General features: G+C 41.0%; 3 protein-coding genes across 7 annotated transcripts in view; 1 reads left to right on the top strand and 2 right to left on the bottom strand.

Annotated features, from left to right (window-relative positions):
• The window catches only part of edrf1 (erythroid differentiation regulatory factor 1), a 15,717-nt gene extending 5,564 nt beyond the window's left edge, over positions 1-10,153 (top strand). The window contains exons 7-25 of one of the 2 annotated variants that reach the window (XM_046071091.1): positions 347-448; positions 748-869; positions 1,271-1,382; positions 1,604-1,751; positions 1,865-1,976; positions 2,405-2,516; positions 3,511-3,789; positions 3,907-3,978; positions 4,062-4,209; positions 4,389-4,580; positions 4,978-5,178; positions 5,407-5,625; positions 5,941-6,167; positions 6,335-6,493; positions 7,733-7,882; positions 8,434-8,587; positions 8,705-8,814; positions 8,951-9,114; positions 9,207-10,153. In XM_046071091.1, coding sequence (XP_045927047.1) covers positions 347-448; positions 748-869; positions 1,271-1,382; positions 1,604-1,751; positions 1,865-1,976; positions 2,405-2,516; positions 3,511-3,789; positions 3,907-3,978; positions 4,062-4,209; positions 4,389-4,580; positions 4,978-5,178; positions 5,407-5,625; positions 5,941-6,167; positions 6,335-6,493; positions 7,733-7,882; positions 8,434-8,587; positions 8,705-8,814; positions 8,951-9,114; positions 9,207-9,369 — 2,946 coding nt within the window. In that variant the 3' untranslated portion in view covers positions 9,370-10,153. Of the gene's footprint in view, positions 1-346; positions 449-747; positions 870-1,270; positions 1,383-1,603; positions 1,752-1,864; positions 1,977-2,404; positions 2,517-3,510; positions 3,790-3,906; positions 3,979-4,061; positions 4,210-4,388; positions 4,581-4,977; positions 5,179-5,406; positions 5,626-5,940; positions 6,168-6,334; positions 6,494-7,732; positions 7,883-8,433; positions 8,588-8,704; positions 8,821-8,950; positions 9,115-9,206 lie in introns of both variants that reach the window. The other variant, XM_046071090.1, reaches the window with a different exon arrangement.
• Positions 10,154-10,799: 646 nt separating this feature from the next.
• On the bottom strand, positions 10,800-20,065 carry dhx32b (DEAH (Asp-Glu-Ala-His) box polypeptide 32b). Of its 3 annotated transcripts, none has more exons than XM_046069950.1 (12): positions 18,704-20,065; positions 17,652-17,781; positions 17,291-17,484; positions 16,302-16,677; positions 15,981-16,217; positions 15,119-15,212; positions 14,894-15,043; positions 13,891-14,082; positions 13,613-13,753; positions 13,124-13,314; positions 11,780-11,970; positions 10,800-11,181 (listed from the first exon to the last, which is right to left on the bottom strand). In XM_046069950.1, the coding sequence occupies exons 2-12, from the start codon at positions 17,718-17,720 to the stop codon at positions 11,007-11,009; spliced, it is 2,010 nt and encodes a 669-aa protein (XP_045925906.1). In that variant the 5' UTR covers positions 17,721-17,781; positions 18,704-20,065; the 3' UTR covers positions 10,800-11,006. The 3 variants fall into 3 exon arrangements, with proteins under 3 accessions (XP_045925906.1, XP_045925907.1, XP_045925905.1); XM_046069951.1 differs by having other exon boundaries at positions 19,404-20,065; XM_046069949.1 differs by lacking the exon at positions 18,704-20,065 and having other exon boundaries at positions 17,652-17,990.
• A 320-nt stretch (positions 20,066-20,385) lies between these two features.
• The window catches only part of adam12b (ADAM metallopeptidase domain 12b), a 61,848-nt gene continuing 58,773 nt past the window's right edge, over positions 20,386-23,460 (bottom strand). For both annotated transcript variants that reach the window (XM_046070992.1, XM_046070993.1), the window contains exon 20: positions 20,386-22,255. In XM_046070992.1, coding sequence (XP_045926948.1) covers positions 22,214-22,255 — 42 coding nt within the window. In that variant the 3' untranslated portion in view covers positions 20,386-22,213. The remainder of the gene's footprint in view (positions 22,256-23,460) is intronic.

Below are 23,460 nucleotides of genomic sequence, written 5' to 3'. Positions count from 1 at the left end.
ATCCGGGGGGGGGGGGGGTTCCGTATATTTTCCGGCATTTTTGCCCTTTTGCCCTTTGCCAATCACATGCCTGAGCATTCTGGCTATGGGACAGTTATTTTGTAGTCTATGATGTGCTAGCCGGACTTGTGATTGAATGGAGAGATGAGTGTTATTTCAACTGATGTGAAGTTCTTCTTGATTAGAAATCAGTCCTGCGTGCTGCAGCCATTCACTCAACTCTCTGTAATTAGTGAGATGAAATGTATAAGAAAATAAGTAGTTTAAATAAGTGTTTTTAGATTAGATTAGGCTCTTGGGTGTTGTCAGCTTGCACTGACAGAATTGCTACTGTTTAAATGTGCAGGAAAGTGTTTCTGTGGACAGCAAGTTTGCTCTGGGCCAGGTGACGTCTGTACCCAAAGAGCAAAACCTCCCTATGCTCTTCAACGAAGGGGAGAACAGTCAGGTAAGACTTACATGATACTAATGGTATACTATTACAGTTGGTAGCTCATGTTTAATGTACATTTGTAAGTTACAGTTAAATACACTTTGATGTGGTGCCCCGGTTACTCACCTGTTAGAGCTTGTGCACCACGTACAAACTCCTTATAGCGGCAGCCTGGGTATGATTCCACCCCGAGGCCATTTGTTGCATGTGATCTCATTTCTGTGCCCCCCCCCCCTCCTGTCTCTCTTTAGCTGTTGTTGTCTAATAAAGTCAAAAACCCAGAAAAAAAACACTATGTGTCACTTGTTTGACAGGGTTTAAGGAACGACTTTGTGCGAAACATCATGTGGACATTTGAGGATATCCACATGCTGGTTGGGTCCAACATGCCCATTTTTGGAGGTGGTCGCTATCCTGCCGTCAGTCTGAGACTCAGGTTGGAATTTTTAATCATTTGCTCCCATCCATAATCTGATTTAGTGAGAAAATGATAATGTGATCCTATAATTTTAATTGTATTGCGCTTCATCATTCTGTTGCCTTCTGATGGAGGCTTATGTTAGATGTCTGTGTCAGCAAGATAACACAAATTAATCTATACACATAATAGCATAGAAGATAATAGGGTGACATGTAGTATGTCCATGGAATATGCAAAGTGATTATAGATGGTAAGAATTGTTCTTGGCAGGTCAGTTTTTAATTTAGTTTTTCTGACCTCAGGAGGTGAACCAGAAATTTAATTTTGGATGCTTCAACCTCATCAGAATCACACATTGGTTCCACTACATTACTCTTGATTAATCTAACATCTAACTTTCTTACTGTGTTTTTCAGGGACAACAATAAACCAATCAACATTCTGACGGGTATTGACTACTGGCTTGACAATCTGATGTGTAATGTCCCAGAGCTTGTCATGTGCTTTCATGTCAATGGAATTGTTCAGGTAAACTACTGTTGGCTATAGTGCAGTATTGCAATAAGTATTATTATTATTATTATTATTATTATTATTATCATCATCTGTTTGATGATTGCCGTAGTTAATCTTCACAGTAGAACATAAGCTACATGTACTGTAGTCATTGTTAATGGCATTTCCAGCTTTTTATTGAAAAAGTAGTAAAACATTTCTTCATAGTTTTGCCTTTATTGTTTTCCCTGCAGAAATATGAGATGATAAAAACAGAGGACATCCCCCATCTGGAGAACTCGACTTTCTCCACGAGGGTGGTGAAAGACATCGCCCAGAACATCCTCTCTTTCCTAAAGTCCAACTGCACCAAAGAGGGTCACACCTACTGGCTGTTCAAAGGTGGGAGGTGAAGTGAAGTGAACAGAATGTTTTTATCTTAAGTCTGTACTTGTACTGTTCACTGTGCACTTGTCTATCATGATGTTTTCTAATGCTTTTTCTTGAATCCACAGCTAGTGGGAGTGACATTGTGAAGCTGTATGATCTTACTACTCTGTGTGAGGAGGCTGAAGAAGAGAAATGTCAGAATCCCTTCACTCTTCCTGTGGCTGTGTTACTATACAAGTGAGTGTCAGGGAAGACTCGGGATAGAAGCATCTTTGTGCTTCAGGATTCCTGCAGAAAACTGGGAAAGTCAATACATTTGGGGAATTGAATTCCAGGGCTGAAAAGAAAACTATCCAAAAAGAGCTTTTGACATGTCACGGAAAGTTAATATAATATTTTATTATATTTTTATGTGTTTTTATGAGCTTACAATATTTGATTAAGATGGCCAAATCTATAAATGTATAGTTGGACTCAAATTAGCTGTTTAAACATAATTATTTTGTAGATTATTTCAAAACTCTTACATTTTACATGGCCATTTTCAACTCTGCTTTTATTTATATAAAATATTTGTAAGTGAGTTATGCTTAAATCAGACATAATTAACAATGGAATGGCAAAATTGTAATGAGTTCTCATCTATTTTCTGTTCTGTGGTACAGAGTTGCCAGCAACTTGATGCTGAAGGCGAGGCAAAACAGAAAGCACTATGGCACAATCAGAACTCTACTCTTGAACTGTGTCAAACTTCTGGATCAGGAGAGGCATCCCCAGGTAAGCATGGATTTGAAAATTCACAATTAGAGTTAGAGAAGACTTGGAAAAAGAGGAGATGAACAAAACTGTCTGGACTGGAATCAAACCCAGACCCTCACAGGTAAAATGATGGGTAGAAGCACAGAGGGAGAATCCCTCTTTAAATACCATATTAATCATCATTCATCCTGATTGGTTACTAGGACTGCACAATTAATCATGCATACAGTTGATATTGACTACCAGCTATATACAGCGTACTAACCTTGACAACCCAGCTATATTCTAACGTTAATATAGCTATTATTAGCTAGGCTCCTTACATGCTTGCTAATAACATTTTTAAGGTGGGTCTCGACAATTCACAGCGATGTGTTGGAGAGATTTGTACAGCGGTGTTCATGAGAGAGAGAGAGACAGGGAGCGAGAGGAGGTGCTGTGCGAATGTCAGCTCTGCAAAAATGGCCTGGTGTGGCTACATGTTTTAAACGCAGGTCTCAATTAGAAACCTGGTCTGTTTTTTTTAGTTATTATTAGTTATTTGGATGTATAAAACCTCTTGAAGCTGACCAGTTCACCTGCTTGAGCTAGTTCTAAGCACTTTTACAGGTTTGTCAACATGGACATGCTACACATTATTAAATTGGTTAGATTCTCCACAATTCAATAGTTTAGTTCCTTTTACAGAAACAATGAGTACCAAAGTATTATTTATTCATATCTAAAGGTAAAGGGATTAAAGGCCTGTCCTATATAGACGCTTGTCCCAGAAATGGGCAGGGTGAGTTCATTGATTTAAGCAAATAAAAGCCCGGGCTACTAATTGGAGTTTTACCGTAGTTCCATAATTAAATGTTTCCTTTTAAAATAAGAGTAGTTTTTTTTTTTTTTTTTTTTATCTAAGACAGCAGGGAAGTAAAAAGTGAACACACTTGACTAAATCTGAGAATACCATAGTTTAGATTTGATTGAACTTGACTCCAGTCCTGATCTCCATCTCCTGTCTGTTCAGATCATCGCTTCAGCCCACTACATGCTGTCAGAGCTGTTCCAGCTCGATGAGCCTCCCCAAGAAGATTGCGGAGAGTCGCTCCGGGCTGGCGGCTCAGAGGACAGCTACAGCGACGAAGACAGGGAGGAGGAAGAGGAGGAGGCGGAGTTGACAGAGGACAGCGATGAGAACGGCTCCTACAGCTCCTGCTCCAGCCCTGATAGTAAAGCTGTGGCTGTGATCCGCTCTGTAGGGGAGCTGTCTGTCCCGGAGAAATACAAGTCCACTCACCAGATCAGAGTGAGTGCCTCTCTAAATGTTTTCTACACCAACCTTAGGGGACAGTGTGGAAATACACAGATGAATATGTTTTATATAAACACCAAAGGATAATCTTCCCTTTTTTGATCCCTGCAGCCAAGTTGCGCTTTCCCTGTTTCTCAAGACAAGGAGGAGAAATGCAGGCACGTCCTGAGCTACGTACTAAAGGCAAGTCTGCCTGATGTAGTGCTAATAATGTGACAATAAATTTGTCTTCCACTGTATTACTAATCACTGAATACACTACACAGGGGCTGAAGGCAGTGGATGGCACCATCAAGAAGGAGAGTGATCTCCCAGCTGCAGACCCTAACACACCCATTCCTCTCAAATATGAGGACAGAAGTGAAATCGGAGCCTGTGCTGCTGAGACAGGCATCTCTCGTCTTCTGGAACGAGGTTAGTCTACAGTCCTTATTCCAAAGGATAATTGATATAATACCGTATAATAAAACAGGAAGTAGGTAAACATTATGACATACAGTCTAGGTCAAATCAAGTGTTTTTCTTATGAACGACACAAATTGTTGCGAAAAGATTTTACTACAAGTGCATTGTTTATCTCTCAACCCTACCAGCGGGGCCGTTGCAGGCGGACCAGAAGCACCCAACACGCTCAGGGATGATCCCTGGCTCGTGGCAGCACCGGATGAAACTGCAGCTCTTCCTCAAAGCCTCCAAGGCCTATTACGTCCTGTCTGACGCAGCCACTAATTTGCTGAAGTATGGGCGAGCCTTGCGCTACATCAAGCTATCTCTGCAGTGTTACGGTAAGGTTATTTAACTCTGTAATATGCAGGAAAACGTTGGGAAATATCTGTTGCTGACTCTGTCTCTGTTGACATTACGTTATTTTACATAATGGATTTATTCAGTTAAAGTTAAATATGAATAGAGTACAATAATGGATTAAGTACTTACATCTGACATCTGAAACTGTTTTGAAACTTTCATTAAATACCACCTTTGGCTGCTTAAATATTTATCTGATGAAATAATTATATAATAATGAAATAATTACAACTCCAGTCCACCACTAAAACTACATTTCTTTGTGGAAGAATTACATTTTTTTTAATCTTCATACAGGATACAAACGTTACTTCAATATTTTATGAAGCAATACAATTACTCTTTTCTCTTCCCTTCTTCTATTATTCCTTCCAGATGCCTATTGTTCAGTGAGCGGTACACTGCACCCGCAGGTGCTGCAGTTTCACAGTCAGGGCCTGTCTCTGTGTGGGGACATCCAGCTGATGTTGGCCCAGAATGCACACAACAGAGCAGCTTACCTGGAGGAATATAGCTACCAGACCAAAGAGGACCAAGAGATCCTGCACAGTCTGCACAGAGAGAGTAGCTGTCAAGGTAGATCACTAAAGAGAGCATACAAATCTTAAAGCACACAGTGTGGTGTTAGCAAACACTTTAAGGCCTGTTAACTGGTGTGCATCCATTTCAGTTCCACCAACTTTATTCACAAAAATGTCAGTGATTGCTTTACCCAAAATGTCCTATAATGTTTTGTCTTTTCAAGTTGTTCTGTTCAATTATGGATCATTCCATTTGTCAATGGTTTTAATCTCTTCCTGCCAGCCTTTAACATGGCAACAGACCTGGCCATGGACCCAGAGTACCAGCTGTTTGTTAGCAGTAAGTGCTATGAGGCAGCGTATGAACTGTTGGTCTCTGAGGCTCTGAAAGATCATGCCTCAGATCAGCTGGCTCAGGTGCTCAAAAGGCTGGGAAACATCCGCAACGAGATGGGAGTCTACTATATGAACCAGGCTGCAGCCATGCAGACTGAGAAAGAAGGTACATTGGGTTAATAGACAGCAGATGGAGCTTTATATTTAATTACAGCCACCAATATAGTGTGTGTACAGAAAACACTACACTTTCCATTTATAGATGCAGCCTCCTGTATTTATTTATGTGATTTGCATTTCTGGACTTGCATGAGTAATGTTGAAATTTACATGCTTTGCACAGGAAGTATAATGACAAACAAAATCTAGTTGCACCTGGAACAGCAAATCTATGGGGTTAAAAAACAAGTCATAAAAATGTATTGCTCCCTCTTTTATGGTTTTATTTAACTGCCCTCTCCTCCTCCCCCTCGCCTTCTAGTGAAGAAGTCGGTGTCCGTAGCAGAGCAAGAGATGTGGAAAAAGAGTTTTGCCTTCTTTGAGAAAGGCATGAAGGACTTTGAAGCCATCAGGGACAGCACCAACACAGCCTTGCTGCTGTGTAATACTGGCAGGCTGATGAGAATCTGTGCACAGGCCCACTGTTCCATCTCTGCCGACCAGAGCAGAGGGGAGTTCTCTCCTGAAGAAGCCCTCTACTACAACAAGGTGCCATGTAAAACTCGTTATGTTTGCACTGAGCATTCACATTGAAGCAATGAGAAATAATTTGTTATGTTGCAATCTTAATGATCTTTTTATACATCTTGCTACATCCTGACCCATCCCAAGCATGCTCTTAAATATGAATATTTTTCATCTGATTTTTACCCCAGGCCATAGACTACTACTTGCGGGCTATGAAGTCACTGGCAAGCAGAGAGAGCCACCCAGCGGTGTGGGACAGTGTAAACTGGGAGCTGTCCACTACCTATTTCACCCTGGCTACACTTCTGCAGGACTTCGCCCCGCTGTCCAGGAAGGCGCAGGAGCAGGTGGGTTTGAACACTTATGTTTCACGTACTAGTGAATAAATATTCCAAATTAAGTCAAACTTTGAGCTCTTCCTCACATTTTGATAATCTTGCATTTTCCACTGAATGGCACATTCCCATGTGCTGTGGCAACCTTCATATCCCCCAAAAGTCCAATCAGTCCCCAATCCTCATGACTATATTTGGGTGCATAATCAGTTGCTTTGCATCAGTAAGGTCTACAATCCCAGTTCCAAAAGTTGGGACGTTGTGAAAAAACATAAATAAAAAAAAAAAATAAATTTGCAAATCCTTTTCAACCTATATTCTGTTTAATACACTACAAAGACAAGATATTTAATGTTCAAACTGATAAACTTTATTGTGTTTTGCAAATATTCACTCACTTTGATGCCTGCAACACGTTCCAAAAAAGCTGGGACAGGGGCAACAAAAGAAAGTTCAAAAGCCAGCATCTGTGATGGTATGGGGGTGTGTTAGTGACCATGGCATGGGTAACTTGCACATCTGTGAAGGTACCATTAATGCAGAAAGGTACATACAGGTTTTGGAGCAACATATGCTGCCATCAAAGCAACGTCTTTTTCAGGGACGCCCCTGTTATTTCAGCAAGACAATGCCAAGCCACATTCTGGACGTGTTACAACAGCGTGGCTTCGTGGTAAAAGAGTGCAGGTACTAGACTGGCCTGCCTGCAGACCTCTCTGCCATTGAAAATGTGTGGCGCATTATGAAGCGCAAAATATGACAATGGAGACCCCGGACTGTTAAGAAACTGAAGTTGTACATCAAGCAAGAATGGGAAAGAATTCCACCTACAAAGCTTCAACAATTAGTGTCCTCAGTTCCTAAACGCTCAATGAGTGTTGTTAAAAAGAACGGTGATGTAACACAGTTGTGTACATGCCCCAGCTTTTTTGGAATGTGTTGCAGGCATCAAATTCAAAGTGAGTGAATATTTGCAAAACACAAAGTTTATCAGTTTGAACATTAAATATCTTGTCTTTGTTGTGTATTCAATTGAATATAGGTTGAAAAGGATTTGCTAATCATTGTATTCTGTTTGTATTTACGTTTTACACAACGTCCCAACTTCATTGGAACTGGGGTTGTAGATATGATAAAACCTTAAATCATGTGTGTGTGTGTGTGTGTGTGTGTGTGTGTGTGTGTGTGTGTGTGTGTGTGTGTGTGTGTGTGTGTGTGTGTGTGTGTGTGTGTGTGTGTGTGTTTTCCCAGATCGAGCGGGAGGTGACTGAGGCGATGCTGAAGTCCCTAAAGTACTGTGACCTGCAGACTGAGTCTGCTCGTCAGCCGCTCTACCAGTACAGAGCTGCTACCATCCACCACCGCCTGGCCTCAATGTACCACAGCTGCTTCCGCAACCAGGTGGGAAACTATGTAAAATTATACGATAATATAAAATCTAAATATGTTGTTGTACTAATAATAAATGTCTCTTAACTCAACCTTTTGACACATAATTTTTTGGTTTATGTAAAAACAACAATGCGTTATTGTCTATCAGTGGTTCTTAAACTTTTTCTTGTCAAGGTCCCCTAAACTGACAAATTAGACCACAGACCCCCATTTGATTTTGTCCCAGGGTCCCCCACTGATAGGATTTTTTTTCTTCTGTATGTTTTATAACAGAAAGTGTATGCAACCCATGACTGAAATAGTCATACGTTTTTTTTCATTTTGTTATGGATGGAAAGTATAGTGAAAATAAAATATTCCCCTTTTTGCTGGGGCTGCCCCCTCAAGGACCCCTGGGGGTCCCCGGACCCCACTTTGAGTACCACTGGTCTATAAAAAGAAAATGAACTACACACTGACTAGAACAGAATCATTGGTGATGGGATGTCTGTGTTTGATACTTACAGCAGTACAATACACACTGAAGGATGTCTGTGTTTCTGGCTCAAATTGTGTGACAGGTGGGGGATGAACACTTGAGGAAGCAGCATCGGAGCCTGGCAGAGCTTCATTACAGCAAGGCTGTCTGTTTGTTCCACAGCCTCAGAGATGCTCCCTGTGAGCTGCTCCGCACGCTTCTGGAGAGGGTGGCCTTTGCTGAGTTTATTATGGCAGGTGAGTAGCTGTTCATCACGGTGAATGATGTGATGTCAGTGATGTTCGGTGACGTCTTAAGAGAAGAACTGAATTGGAGAACATAATGGCATAATGTTTCATGTTGTCTTCCCACAGGTCAGAGCAGCAGCTCGGCTAAGCTGAAGAGCCTGACTGGAGCAATGGAGATCATGACAGAAACTCACCACGCTCTCCAGCTGATTCATAAGGAGCTGCTGGAGGAGCAGGTAGATGTGAGTTCCAGAGTAGCAGATGGGAATGCTCTCTTGCTTATTCATCTTTGCAAAGCGTTGTTCAGTTGCCCTTTTCTAGATCATACATTGTAACCTACAACATCTTTTCTCTTCCCTTCTTGTCCTGTAGTTGAGTGAACCATACCCTGCTGAATCAGCTGATGTGGCCAGTGGCCCCACCTCAGGACTGAACCTCCAGGAAGTGATGAAGCTAATTGGTGTGTTTGAGCCAAGTTTTTCCTTCCTGCTGCTGCAGCTGATCAAACTGATGACGACAATGAAACGGAAACCAAGGTGAGCAAGATTCTAAAACCATTATGGTATTTTTAAGTATCTAAAATCATTGAAACCTTCACTCCTGACTAACTCATTTTTGTTTATTACAGCAATAAGGATGAGGAGCTGTTGAAAAGCTATAAGAATGTGTACTCCAAGCTACTGCGAGCTGAGAAAAACGCACCTCTCCTCAGCCGCATCATGCTCTACATAGAGCTCTTGCAGCAGCTGAACCCGCAAACAGGAAGTGACAACACGGGTACGCATTTGTGATAATGAAATGACCGTGGCGAGGAAGACACTCAAGACTTTAACTCCACTTTTCTACACCTCGCCGGCCATCCAAGCCCTACTCTAGGGAAGACTTGATACCTGTCATCTGAAATGCTGTGACAGGAAACAACAATTTACAGACCCCATTATAAACAGGCACATGCTCAGGCAACACTGTATTTACAGTTTCAAATCTAACGTCACCTCCTGCGCCTTTCAAAGTAATCATCTTTTTCTAACATTTGCATCCCGGGTTTTGAATTGTACATTTTGTGAAAATAATTGTAAATTCAGAAGATTTTAATTTTCTTATTGCTTAAGCTGTTGTGGTTCATATGTAAAGCTTCTTTGCGTTGGATTTATTATTGACTGTACCAAATATCACCTGGATTGCCTCATTTTTCTATAAACAAAAACATACGACATAAGAAACAAAGATGGTATAATCACATTTAACTTTTACGCACAGTTGCTTAGATATATTATTTGGTACATGCTTAGAAAACCGATGATTCAATTTAATATATATTTGGCGTTTTTGATATTCAATAACACCAAGAATGCTGTGAATAAAATAGAATGAAGTGTGACTGATGGCTGACAAGTTAAAAACAAGTTCAAACAACATTATTTACTTTCCAAAACAACATTGTGCAATAGCTTGGCAACATTCAATGCAAAGTCAGAGGCTAGTTTGTCCACATTGCTGTATGTAGAAATGTAAGTTTATATCAGCATGGTTTGCTGTGATCTAAAAAATAAAAGTTTTTTTTAAAATTTTAAATGCATTGTTTCTGTAGATGTTCTGTCACCCTCATGATATTGTACGTTTCTCCTAAAGCATCACACAATGCTAATGTGGTCTTAGGCCACATCTGCTAAACGTTTAGTTGAAGTGGTTTTAATCAGATCTTTGATAACAAATATACAGTATGATCTAACATACTAGACTATTATTCATCCTAACATTTAATCCTCTACTAAATGACCTCAAATATATTATTATATAATATATTATGTGCAGATGTTGTGCCTTGAAAAGTCAACTCAGAGTAAAAGATTTTAAGTGGGTTCTGGCTTTGGTCCGTGCTGCACTACTCAGACCCGGGTCACTGAAGAGGGGACGTGATATTTTCCAATGCAGTGTCAGCGAACTGGGTCACCCCACTGTTAGTGAACTGTATCCAAGCCAGATGGAGCTGCAGGCGGGCCCAAACTATCTCTGCACCTCATTAATCAGGCTGGACCCTCGTTGCTGTGGGTGACTGACTGTTGGACAGTGACTAAAGGTAAGATGTGGAGCCACAGAATCATAAAAAAATTTACTGGGACTGTGAAAATAAATTGTAAAATTTAAAAGCAAACTGTTGAATAGGAGGGTTAAGTGCAAATATAAGTAATTGGACAGAATCAACAAAAGAACAGCACTTATTGTTTTATATAATGGTGCACTTTGTAACTAAAGATAAATACAAGACATGATATTGTGACAAAAATGAGGAATGACTGGCACAGATGAAAGGAAATTAAATTCTATGATCAATTATATAGCTATCCAGACAACGTGCTCTTGTACAGTACAGTGCAAGTCCTACTGGTAATTTTCCCACCACCACTGGGAACAGTGGGTCAGTTAGTCACTGTATAATACAGCGATCATAAGTCTGGTTCTCCTGGGGCTCCTCTTGGAAGGTTGGAGGTTTCTGCTCTTGGTACTGAGAAGCTCCATGGTTCAAAATGTTTTGGAGGATGTCTTTGCTCTCACTAGGCGGTAGATTGTAGAAATAATACAGCGGTGCCATCTGAATGAACCTAGCGGGGGGAGAGGACAGTGTGTTAACGCTCAGTGTGTTAAGCAGCGTTTTGTGCATCGCAGTTTAAGTGATTTCCATTTGCAAACCAGTTTTCAATTTGGGGTTCGTTTTTATTGACACCCACTTTTGTTGGAGAGAAGACTTACAGATATTTTATCTGATCCTCACATTTTTTTTTAACTGCAATGAACAGAGTCACATTTCAGGAGTTGGAAGACCTAAGAGAGCATGACAAAGGCTGCAGAGCTTTCTCCTAGTCCATTAAGCTGCAGCTCCACATTCCCAGGGATCTGTGCAATCCATAATCCCCTCTCCAACTAGCTGATACTAGCGAACAGGATTATGATACCTCCCTCACAAGCATGACTAGTCTCTGCTGAACTGGAGCTTTACATCTGGTCCAAAATGGAAGGGGAATGTGTCTGTCTGATTACCTTTAAGCTTCCTCAAATGTGAAGACACACTGGAGGTGTACTTCTATTAAAGCAACACTGCAGGCTGGTTAACCAGACTGGTAAATGGTTATTTATGTGAATGCAAGCCAAGTGCACAATAAAATATACAAAGAACAAAATGTGAACATGGCTGAGACTTACTCCTCCGGCGTTATGTGGGTTACTGTGCGGAGGCAGTTGTCCTCAGAGAAGGAGTGCTCATGGAACAGCACCCACTCCGGCAGGCCCAGCTTGGGGCTCTTTGCCCCGTAGCCAGACAGAGGATGGATCTGCGCCACATGCTTGTGGGTCAGAATGAAATAGTTCCCTGATCCATCCACATCCCGCGCCACCTGAGGGAAATCAGAGCCAGGCAGATGGGTTTTCACCACTGGGACTGGAGTCAGTACCTAAGAATACTTTTTTTTTTAAATAAGCAAGACTGGAGCATCCAAATACAAAATGCATCTTTAAAGTCATGAACTAAGCCCAAACATAACAGACAACAAGACCATTTATTTGTGCAATGCTGCTGAAAAGTTGAAAAAAGTTAAAACAACTACAATAGTTGAGATACTGAAACAGTTGAAGTGGCAGTCTAAATACAACAACAACTTAGAGAAGCAGAAATGGTTAAAAAGGTTAATTTGAGTGTAAACAGTGAGTGAATTATTAGCTGAAGTCAAAGTGCTGAAACGAGGTGAAGATTTAGTTGAAGTGTAAGTGATAAATAGGAACTGGAAGCTTCAATTCAGTTGAAGAGGAAGTCCTGCAAGAAAATAGTGCCAGTTCATGTGTACGAGCTAAAAGAAGATGTCAGTTGTAGTGTGAAACTGAAAGCAGTTGGACAAAATTATGTATGAAAGTTGTGGAAGTTAGAAGAGCTCGAGTTTTTTGGTGTTGTTCAGAGAAAGCCTGAGAGCTGAGAAGGTGTGAAGTGTCAGTTTAAGGGTAAGCACTGAAAGATGAATGCAGTTGAAGTGGAAGATCTGAAGACAGTTCAAGTGTGTACAGTAAGCTGTTGCAATGTCAGGTGTTGTGTATGCGCAGTTCAAATGTCAGATGAAGTGTAAGATCTGTCAGTTGAAGAATAAAAATATGTTCAATTCAGTGTATTGCAATGCTGATGGCCACAAGGTGGTAGGGCTGCACAATTATGGCCAAATAATAATTCAGATAATTTTTCCAAGTATGTTTTTAATTGTGAATATTAAACCAAAACTTAAAAAGCCAAATTATTCTTTCTGTATATTTTTGATCACCTACATTGTAAATGAACAGAAAGAGATTAATATATATAAGCATATGATGATTGCTTGTGGAAACTAAAATCACAGTATTACATTAATGGTTCCACATTGCTGCATTAGTTCCACTTTAGGGGAGTTTGGACTTAAAGAGTCTTCAGGAGGTGTTTGATGTAAGCTGAAATGTTGTGAGCTGTCGATGTTGATCTAATAATTTGTTGTTTTTGTTGGCTGGTGTCATAAAGTTGTGTTGTCTGACCTGCATGAAGAAACCTGCCAGCAGGGCTCTCTTAATGTTGAGGGTGTTGCTTCGGGAACCAAAGGCAGGATCTGAGATGGGCAGCTCAATTCTCTTCAGAGTGTCAGTGAGCTCAGCGCGAAGAGCGTCAGCCATGAGCAAAGCAGCGTGGTTCAGGTAGAGGTCCTGACACCACTTCTCCACATTACAGTCTAACAAGGGAAGAGAACAGAGGCAAAAATGTTTTAATTTGTTTAGTCATTGAAATAGACTTTATATGTTTTGATCATTGTAATTTTTTATAAAAAAGTATCATAATGTGTTGTGATTATTTATTATTATTATGCCCATTAATATCATTGTTTAGGCCAATATACTTGTTTTGCTAACAGTTACCATGATATTTCTTCATTCATATATCTCCATAGCGTGCGTGTGTGTGTGTGTGTGTGTGTGTGTGTGTGTGTGTGTGTGTGTGTGTGTGTGTGTTTGTGTGCTCTCTGTACTCACATGGATCCTGCTGGCACTGTTTAAAGGCCTTGTAGACATTGATAAGGGTGAAATGGTCTCCCTCCGGGTGCTGGAACTTCATGTGGCACTGGGTTGCCTCTGGCTTCAGGTCCACAGAGGGAATCATGAAGCAAGTTGGTGCTAAAAAATCCGCAAGACAAATGCAATGTTTAGAATTTACTGTTTACCCGATAAGACACATAACAGAAAACATAGTTTTGTACATGTATAGGGTCTTGTATGGGATTTTATTTGTTCAAATGTCAGGCATGGCTTACCTGTTAGCATGGCAGCAATGATGAGCACTTCGCTGACACAGTCAAACTCACAGGAGGCGAGCAGAGTCTTGGCCATTTGGGGCTCCAAAGGGAACTCGGACATGATAATGCCCATCTCAGACAAGTTGCCGTCATTATCCAGAGCTGCCAGGTAGTCTAGCTCCTCCAAGGCCTGCATTAGGCCTCCAGGATCTGGGTTGGAAAAGATTTGTTTTTTTGTTTGTTAGTATTTTTACAAAATGAAACCTTAATCATGTTGAACATGTGGGTGAAAACTGGGGAACAAATCCCCTAGACAACTAAGTACTTATCTCTATGACTGTCTAGTATTTAAAGTAGGAGATTATTAATTACATACAAATACACTTTAACTATTATGGATTATTTTTCAGTGTCCATGCTGCCTAAACTGTAATCCAGAATGGTGACCCACTAGGAGAATCCCCCTACAGTATACTGGCACCCTGGTGGGCACGCTGAGTAAAAAGGCAGCAGAAGATTAGGATTTTATAATCCTCACCAACATCTGCCATGCATCACTATGCAAAATGGAAATTCTTTCATGGTACAAATGAGATTTTCTATTTTGTTTTTGCAACAAACATGTTTTTCTATGAACATCACGGTGAAAGAGAGACATGGACACTCTCGCACACCAGCACTATGTTTATGCTCTAATCAACTAATGGGAGGCCGCCTTTGTCTGTGTGTGTGATTGTGTTAGCGAGGGCGGATAAATCCGGGGGAACAAAAGCACATGGAAGCAGGTCAGCTCAAAAAGAAAGCTTGCAGAGCTGTCAGTTCGGCTGCGGCACGGCTCACTGCCCTCTAATAAAAAAAGTTCCTGTCTGTTGGAACAAAAGGGAATTGGGCTGACTGAACTCAAAATTCATGTCATTATCACTGAGGACATGTGAAAGTTAGGTAACAAGAGGAGTTTGGCCAAAACAAACCGCCATAAACATATTCTTTATGTTTATTTTTTTATTTATGTAAATCTCACCTGGCCTGTCGATGAAGTCACAGTGGCCCAGTCCAGCAATCTCCATCCTCTTCAAGAAGAGCACAGTGGAAGTGATGTCAGACTCCACGATGTGTGGGCGTTTCTCACCGGGAAGCTGTCTGTCCTCTGGGTACAGACAAAAACACTTGCCTGCAGGTTAGAAAGGTCTTTTTTAGCCAGAGATTTACATCAAACATTGAACATTGTAACAGTTTAACTTCCCACCTTTTGGATCTGCCAGCTGTTTCCGACTCTTGGCCTGACCGCTGCTGATAGGCTGAATGACAACTGAGTTTGTTCTGATTCTGGGGTTGTAAACCTGTAACAGTGTGTTGACTTGGATTATATACAGTGGTCAAATGCAGTACATTTCCTGAAATAGTTAATACCTCAAGTACCCTACTTTTCAGAGGAAGTTTAGAAATCTCCAGCTCTCAGTGAACTTTACTTTTTCCTCCACTACATTTATATGACAACTATCGTTAGGCCTACCAGTTACTTTACAAGACATTTATCAGCTTATAAAGTATAATGCATATAGATTAAACTACCCAATATGTAAAGTAGACAAAACTAGCTCTAACCCGACTAAATTAAAATGCTACTCATGTTTTAAAGTACCAGAATAAAATAAAGCTAAAAAAAGTATTGATATAACACTTAAAGTTCTATTTTTCTGCATAACTAGTACTTTTACTTTCAGTAGATATAGTTGATGATACCTCTCGTCTTTTACTTAAGGAAGATTTTGAATTTATTTACTGCTTTTACTCAAGTAAAGTATCTGAATACTTCTCTCATAACTGATTATATTATAATGACATTTAAACATTTACACAAATCTGCACTAACAGTGTGATAATGATACAAAATACAATACATGATAACATGATGTTACGACCCTAATTCATACTTAACATTTTAATTAAAACAACAACACATGGTAGGGTGACCCTAAAATTCACATCCCCACTTCTGGGCAGTAATATGATTTATAACGCTGGAACTCAACCTTCATATGTTTAAGATGTCTTGATGTAATCACTTTAATGCTTATTAAAATTACATCAAATAAGTACTAACTTACAGATCTTTTCTCAAGCCCGGCATCAATGACAAAGCGCACTGAGCTAACAGCCCAGAAGAAGTCCTCGTTTGGACTGGATGTGAGGAATACTCTGCGGGCCTGGCCTGTCTCCTCCTCCCCCAGGATTGGTGGATTCCCAGGCTGGCCAGGGTGCACAGCAACGGGCAGGAGCTTACCCAGATCAGGGGGTAAGCTATGTTCCTCATTACACAGGATGTCATGGGCCAGATCTATCTCCTGGTAGGGAGTCAACAAAGAAGAAAGTCAGAGGAAGACATTGATTCCATCAGTCATGCTGCACTGCTATTTTATATTTTGTACCTGATTTGTCACCAAAAACACAACCACATCTCCTTCCTCTTCTGAGTGGTGGATCTCCAGCACCAGACGGACGGCAGAGCAGAAGTAGCTGTCACCTGTGCTGCTGTACACTACATCCCCCATGCCCGCACCCTCCAGGCGGATCAGAGGCACCGCTGACCCGGTAAAGTGGGCCAGCTGCTTGGGGTCGGGTTCGACGGCTGTGAGGAGGACCACGCGGAGCTCTGGCCTCTGCAGGACGATGTCCTTCAGTAAACCCTGCAGTACATCCGTGGCTACGGTCCTCTGGTGAGCCTGGTCCACGACTATCGCACCATAGTGCTCAAGCAAAGGGTCTGACATCATCTCTCTCAGGAGCATGTCATCTGTGCAGTACCTGTGGTGGGTGAGACAAGGATGTCAAGGATGCTTGACATTACATTAACAGGGAGCAAATATGTGCACCACAGAGACACTTGACGCACACTGTATTCAAATTCATAACAGCCTGAAATAAATCCTCAGATTAATTTTATTGTAAGCCTCTAGGCTGAAAGAGTGGAACAATATATTCAGGAAATCCATTCAGCATTCCTCAGAATGGCAACTTAATGAAAGCAACTTTGTCTGCACATCAGCTTTGCCCCTATTAAGTGTAATTTACTCTAATAATTAGTCGGGGGAGTGGATCCTTTCGTACTTGCCGGCTGCTTTATCTCCCACCCCTCAATGTGCTGAGGTTCTTTGTTCCCCAGCTGACTTATAAGGAACCCACATGAGGGAGTGTAACATATGGGCAGACAGGGAGCCGGGCAGCTGTGGAGGAGCCCCTGAAAAGAGCCCCCTCGAGCCTTTTGTTCACTTCTCTCTTGAGAGTAAGAAAAGGCGGGGTGATTTAGCTGCGTGTTAAGACCATGCTTTATTGTAACCCAGCGGCGGAGAGAAAGAATCAGATAGAGAAACACTGGATACATGAGCATTTCAAAGTAGGAAGCACTGCTTTACCATACCTGAGGACTGTATCATTAGTGCAGCATGTTTCCAAAGGGACACTGTAACCGACCTCATGGCCAATGTTAACATCCATCTCATCAGCCACTCTTAAGGAGAGATCTACAGCCTGCTGTGCGTGAATCTGGGTGCAAACCACCATGCCATGCTGGAACTGGACTGACAGGCAGAATTCAGCACACCACTGGGGAATCTGTTTCAAAATAAGAGTGAGATAAGTTGCTTCCCCACTTTAAGTTGATAGCGAAAGGGCTTGAGTATCTCCCTGTAACAAAGCTGAATCTGCTGTTGTGTATATGAAATGTGCAGTATTTTCCATGGCAGTGCAATCTGAAGTGTCAAATGCCCCACAGTACTCACTTGAGAACTTCTCCCAGTTTTAGCAGAGCCACTGACAATGACAAACTGTCCTTTGGCCAAAGTGTCCATGAATTCACACTTTGCTTTCCACACTGGCAGAGCTTTCCTTTCTCTCAGCAATTTGTAAAACCTGGAGGAATAAGGCAGTCCATCAAACTGATTAAGCTCCAAAATATCATCATATTCTTTGTCTCCTTGACTCAAAGCTTCTGTGTCTGAACAACAGGGTGATTTCCCCTCAAAATAGTCCTCTCCAGATAAATTGGTGATGTCTTGCGCCATCACAACTGAGCTCCCAGTCTGTCCGATTTAGACTTCATTTACAGATCCACAGAAATTAAGTTTAGAAATCTCCAGCTCTCAGTGAACTGTTGGACGGCACACACACACCGCCTCTGCAAGTGAAGCCAAATGAAAGGCTCACTAGGCGGCCAACCCAGTGTTGTCATGTGGTCACTAATCCCATAGAAGTGAGGTCATCAACAGATGACACACACACACACACACACACACACACACACACACACACACACACACACAGAGAGATAGATGGGCAGACACTCAGAGGGGTCTGATGTTTACAATGACAACTGGCTCACACACAAAGCACACAAGCTGTACAAAGTGTAAAAAGCATTTATTTATTAACTGTGGTTTAATTTCACAATTTAGAAATGGACTATCTCAGTGGTTAAAGAACCACTAATTTGTCAGAAATGAAGACCTGTAAAGCTAGGAGCTTGGCACAAAAGTCTGTTGTGCTCTACTTTCAGTCTGCAAGAAAAAAACAAAAGAAAAAAAAAAGTATTTTGGTAACATTATTAAAACATTATTTGAAATGGGGGCCAGTGCATATATGGACCAACAGGGGTGTACAAAAATTGTACAGTATCATAATGTTATAGCAGAAACATTTACTTAAGTACTAAAATTAAGTAAAACATTTTTGTTCTTTTACTAAAAGAACATTTTGAATGCAGGCTTTTCAGTTATAGCATTTCTAAGTTGCACTTTGGTATTGCTACTTAGGTAAAAGTATCTGAATAACTAACCTTTAAGAAACTTCACCTTTGTAGTTTACTAATCTCAAGTCCCCGTGCTGACAACAAGGGCCTGAGCAGGTAATACAGTAATTTACCTCCATACTAACAGGAGATAAAGTAAATGTTGAAAATTTCTGTAAATACACCTTTTTTCCCTGCTTTCTTAGAGACAGTTTGCTAGTTAGCTAATGCTGACTGACAGCCGGTTAGCTTTGTTTAGCATTAAGTCTGGATTCAGAGGAAAACAGTTAGCCTGGCTCTTTCTAAAGGCAGCCAGGCCCTCTAAAGTTTAGTAATCAACACAGTATTGTTTATTTAATCTGTAGACACGCTAAAATGTAAAAACGATTCTTTAACATTATGTTCCAGACATTTTATTTGTTAGTAATAACCGATAGCACAGCAGGCTAGCTAACTCTCTGTCTCCTTAGCTGAATGTCTGCTGGAGGTAAACTATACTTTTGCTCAGGCCTACTCAGACATGACATTGCAGCATAGCAGTTATATCTTCTCATCTAACTCCAGGTAAGACAGTGAATAAGCATTTGCCAAAATGCCAAACGATTCCTTTCTTCCTACTCATATTAGTAAAAAAAAATATAAAATGTTTTCAGCACCCACCAGTGGCTGGAAACTAGTAAATTACAGTTCAATAAATAAACTATTTTGTAAAATAACATTCATACGGTCACACTTGCAAGTTACTCACTCCTTAATTGTTGGTATGATGGCATACTTCAAAGTTACTGTTTCACATTCTAATAAAAAAGCCCACTAACTTCCGTTTCGTTTGTTGCCTTTAAAAACAATCTGTGAAAGATTTTAGTTCATAACAGACATTGGTGTGAATAATATTATTTACTTGTGTTTCCATTGTGTTCTTTAGTTCACTATAAGGGCAGTTTAGAGGTTAAGGCCTTTCCTGTTTTTGTATTCTTCCCCAGTAATGGTCTGAGTTAACAAATGTTAGGGGTTCTGATCCTTAATCAGGGCCCAAGGGCAACTTTACCCTGTGGTTTGAGGGAGCACATGAAGGCAAGATAAGATAAAACTGGAGGGATGGAGGGATGGAGGAAGTGCTTCAGTTTTTGTAATGACCAGTGTTGTCTGGCAGGTGGCAGTGTTAAACAACCATGACAGGCTGCTCCAGCAGAGTTGAGACAGCAGAGCAGACCCCCATGTCAAGAGTGAGGTCACAGATTGATGGGACCCTTTCATAAAGTGAATCACTGGGAAAATTACACATACCTTACATGTTTTTCTGACACACTTATATTTGTGTAATCACTGCTTATTGGTTGCTGTTAATTAGAGAAAAGGATGAGCAAAATGTTGTGTATTCATCACATTTTTAAGTTATCATATGTTGCTAGTTGTTCTTACACTGAAGGATTATGATACAAGTCGTTTACAAATAAAAATATTCCGAATGATCAAAGTGGTGGCTTTGTTATTGGGTGAGCTGAGCTTTAGGCACACTCGTCTTCTCAAAGGCAAAAAACAACAAAAAACAGTTACTAATGGTGTCAGTTAATTATTCATGTCCAGCAAATGATGAAAATTATTATTATGAATCTTTGTTTATCTCTTTAACAGCCACTTGTGGTTAAAAAAACTTCCTCTCTTCTCTATTTCTTAAGTTATTTTTGAATAACTTCAAAGTGAGAACAAAATTAAATCAACTTGTTGTAAACAGTTATAAAGGAACTTTTATTTGGCTTTCAGTTCATCAATAAAATCTCCCAGTTTAAATGTTATCCTTAAACATTTGTCTCTAGCCAACAAATTATACGCTGAAATCTTCAAAATCACGTTTTCACCACCCATTGTAAATGGGGCACGGCCTCAAAGCAGTTCTTACATTACTGTGCTTGTAAAAAAGAACAAAAAAGGGAACAAAAATTATAACTGACATACAATATTTACATTTTACAATGGTTTTACACATGTTACACTTATGCAAATTAACAATACATTTAGAATTTACAAATGGCATAAACGTTTAACGACACGGACACAGCACTGACAAATATTTTCCGGCGGCGAGCAGTTACACTGACTGTCCAACATATCTGAACACTTTCAAAACAAGAAAAAGCATTGCTTGCACACTTCTGTAGACAGCTGCAACGCAGGTATGCAGAGCTTTACCAGCTTCAATCATTCTGCAGTGGTGAGAAGACAAGCACTGCATTTGAATACAATGCAAATATAAAATGAACACTAACACAGGAAAAAGAACTGTGCTGTGAAGTTTTTAACAGTTATGCAGCAAGTCAACAACAAATAACATCAATAAAATTGCTTAACTCAGAGTCTAAGCTTTGAATCAAATGAAAGATGCAGCGAATGCATGAATAATCTCAGAGTTCAAGAAGCCGTACAAAATCCAAATGGAATGTAATGAAGGCAAAAAAAAAGAAAAGACGGGACAGATACGGTGAAGCATCTCGCTGGATACAGTCGAGGAGGAGCTTGGAAAGCTCACAGCACTGAAGTCATTCTGCTTGGCTCGCATGCTCAAGGACAAAGTGAGCGTGAACGTTAAACATACAAACACCAGTGTAAGTGTTGAATTATTTGGTGTTGGTGTAATTCTCTGGAACACAATCAGTCTGTCAAATCTGTTGAGACTCCGCAGCGTCTGCCAGTATCAGGAGAACATGTAGAGCGTCCAACACACGCCCCAAGCGGTGTGCCAGAGCCAGTCTGAAATTTGTGAAGAATACTTTTCCTGTTTGCACTTTACTGCACAAGTGAACTTATGAGGGAATAACAGAGCCTGGTCATGAGACTGTAAAATGAGTTGATTGGATTAATCCCATAAAAATGTAGTCCGAGGCTTTAATATGAGTCCACTGTTAATAAAAAAGCATTTTTTGATTAATATCTACTTTGTAGCACCGTGTCGACACGGATACAAAATACGTATTTGGTATTGAATACAGAATAAAAATATGAAAAATGGAATAAATAACACTGCTCTACAGCCCACAAGCTACTGCAACAACTGACGTTCATTTCCCTTTATCTTCATTTTAGTCCTTTTTTGCGCTTCAATTATTCAAGCAACTTCACTGGTTATAAAAACATCATTGTTATTTTAGAATTTCATTTGAGAAAAAAAAAAGTATAAAAATCACCAAATGCAAAAAAAAATAAAAAAATATATATATATATATATATATATATATATATATCTCACACCATGTTTCCTTTTCTTCTAAACTTTTCCGTTGGGAAGGTCACTCTTGATCGGAGAGCTCTGTGCACACTGGTAATATCGGTGTTAAATACTTAAATAGATAAATAGTTAATTGGTACCTGAGCGAGGACAACAAAGCACCTTTAGAGGCATAGCACCGAGGTGGGATGTTAGCCCTCTTTCACTGGAAACTCTGTGATACTTCCAAGTGTCCGAAAGGTCTTACAGAGTCTCAGTATTTAGTGCAAATCAACTAAGTCTCCGACTGTTGGTGGGAGATCTACTCGTCCATGATGTCAAGAGCTCAGCAGTCCTTATGAGTCTTTGGTGGTCTGTAGGGCAACACCGGCACAGGTCTGAAAAGTAAACAGAAGCATGAATACATAAAGTCATAATGACAGATAAAATGAATAATAACATTGTTCCCAAATGCAATTAACAAGATAACAGGTAACAAGTCACAGCATTAAACTACACTGCTCAAAAAAATAAAGGGAACACTTAAACAACACAATGTAACTCCAAGTCAATCACACTCCTGCGAAATCAAACTGTCCACTGTTTGACAATCAATTTCACATGCTGTTGTGCAAATGGAATAGACAACAGGTGGAAATTATAGGCAATTAGCAAGACACCCCCAATAAAGGAGTGGTTCTGCAGGTGGTGACCACAGACCACTTCTCAGTTCCTATGCTTCCTGGCGGGTTTTTTGGTCACTTTTGAAAGCTGGCGGTGCTTTCACTCTAGTGGTAGCATGAGACGGAGTCTACAACCCACACAAGTGGCTCAGGTAGTGCAGCTCATCCAGGATGGCACATCAATGTGAGCTGTGGCAAGAAGGTTTGCTGTGTCTGTCAGCGTAGTGTCCAGAGCATGGAGGCGCTACCAGGAGACAGGCCAGTACATCAGGAGACGTGGAGGAGGCCGTAGGAGGGCAACAACCCAGCAGCAGGACCGCTACCTCTGCCTTTGTGCAAGGAGGAGCAGGAGCACTGCCAGAGCCCTGCAAAATGACCTCTAGCAGGCCACAAATGTGCATGTGTCTGCTCAAACGGTCAGAACAGGTGGGGGTTGTGCTTACAGCCCAAAACCGTGCAGGACGTTTGGCATTTGCCAGAGAACACCAAGATTGGCAAATTCACCACTGGCGCCCTGTGCTCTTCACAGATGAAAGCAGGTTCACACTGAGCACATGTGACAGACGTGACAGAGTCTGGAGACGCCGTGGAGAACGTTCTGCTGCCTGCAACATCCTCCAGTATGACCGGTTTGGCGGTGGGTCAGTAATGGTGTGGGGTGGCATTTCTTTGGGGGGCCGCACAGCCCTCCATGTGCTCGCCAGAGGTAGCCTGACTGCCATTAGGTACCGAGATGAGATCCTCAGACCCCTTGTGAGACCATATGCTGGTGCGGTTGGCCCTGGGTTCCTCCTAATGCAAGACAATGCTAGACCTCATGTGGCTGGAGTGTGTCAGCAGTTCCTGCAAGAGGAAGGCATTGATGCTATGGACTGGCCCGCCCGTTCCCCAGACCTGAATCCAATTGAGCACATCTGGGA

This window comes from Micropterus dolomieu, linkage group LG15 (assembly GCF_021292245.1).
Source record: "Micropterus dolomieu isolate WLL.071019.BEF.003 ecotype Adirondacks linkage group LG15, ASM2129224v1, whole genome shotgun sequence".
In the NCBI taxonomy this organism is placed as follows: domain Eukaryota; kingdom Metazoa; phylum Chordata; class Actinopteri; order Centrarchiformes; family Centrarchidae; genus Micropterus; species Micropterus dolomieu.
The sequence above is the reverse complement of the archived record's forward strand: the minus strand, read 5'-3'. Positions and strand labels throughout refer to the sequence as shown.

What these genes read in the sequence shown, in the direction of transcription:
- dhx32b (XM_046069949.1), bottom strand. Translation starts at nt 17,933, where the DNA reads ATGGCGCAAGACATCACCAATTTATCTGGAGAGGACTATTTTGAGGGG. An exon ending in TGACTTCATCGACAGGCCAG is followed by an intron (nt 14,083 to 14,893) that starts GTGAGATTTACA and finishes TTTCCAACCCAG; the next exon opens with ATCCTGGAGGCCTAATGCAG. An exon ending in ACAGTGCCAGCAGGATCCAT is followed by an intron (nt 13,315 to 13,612) that starts GTGAGTACAGAG and finishes TTCCCTTGTTAG; the next exon opens with ACTGTAATGTGGAGAAGTGG.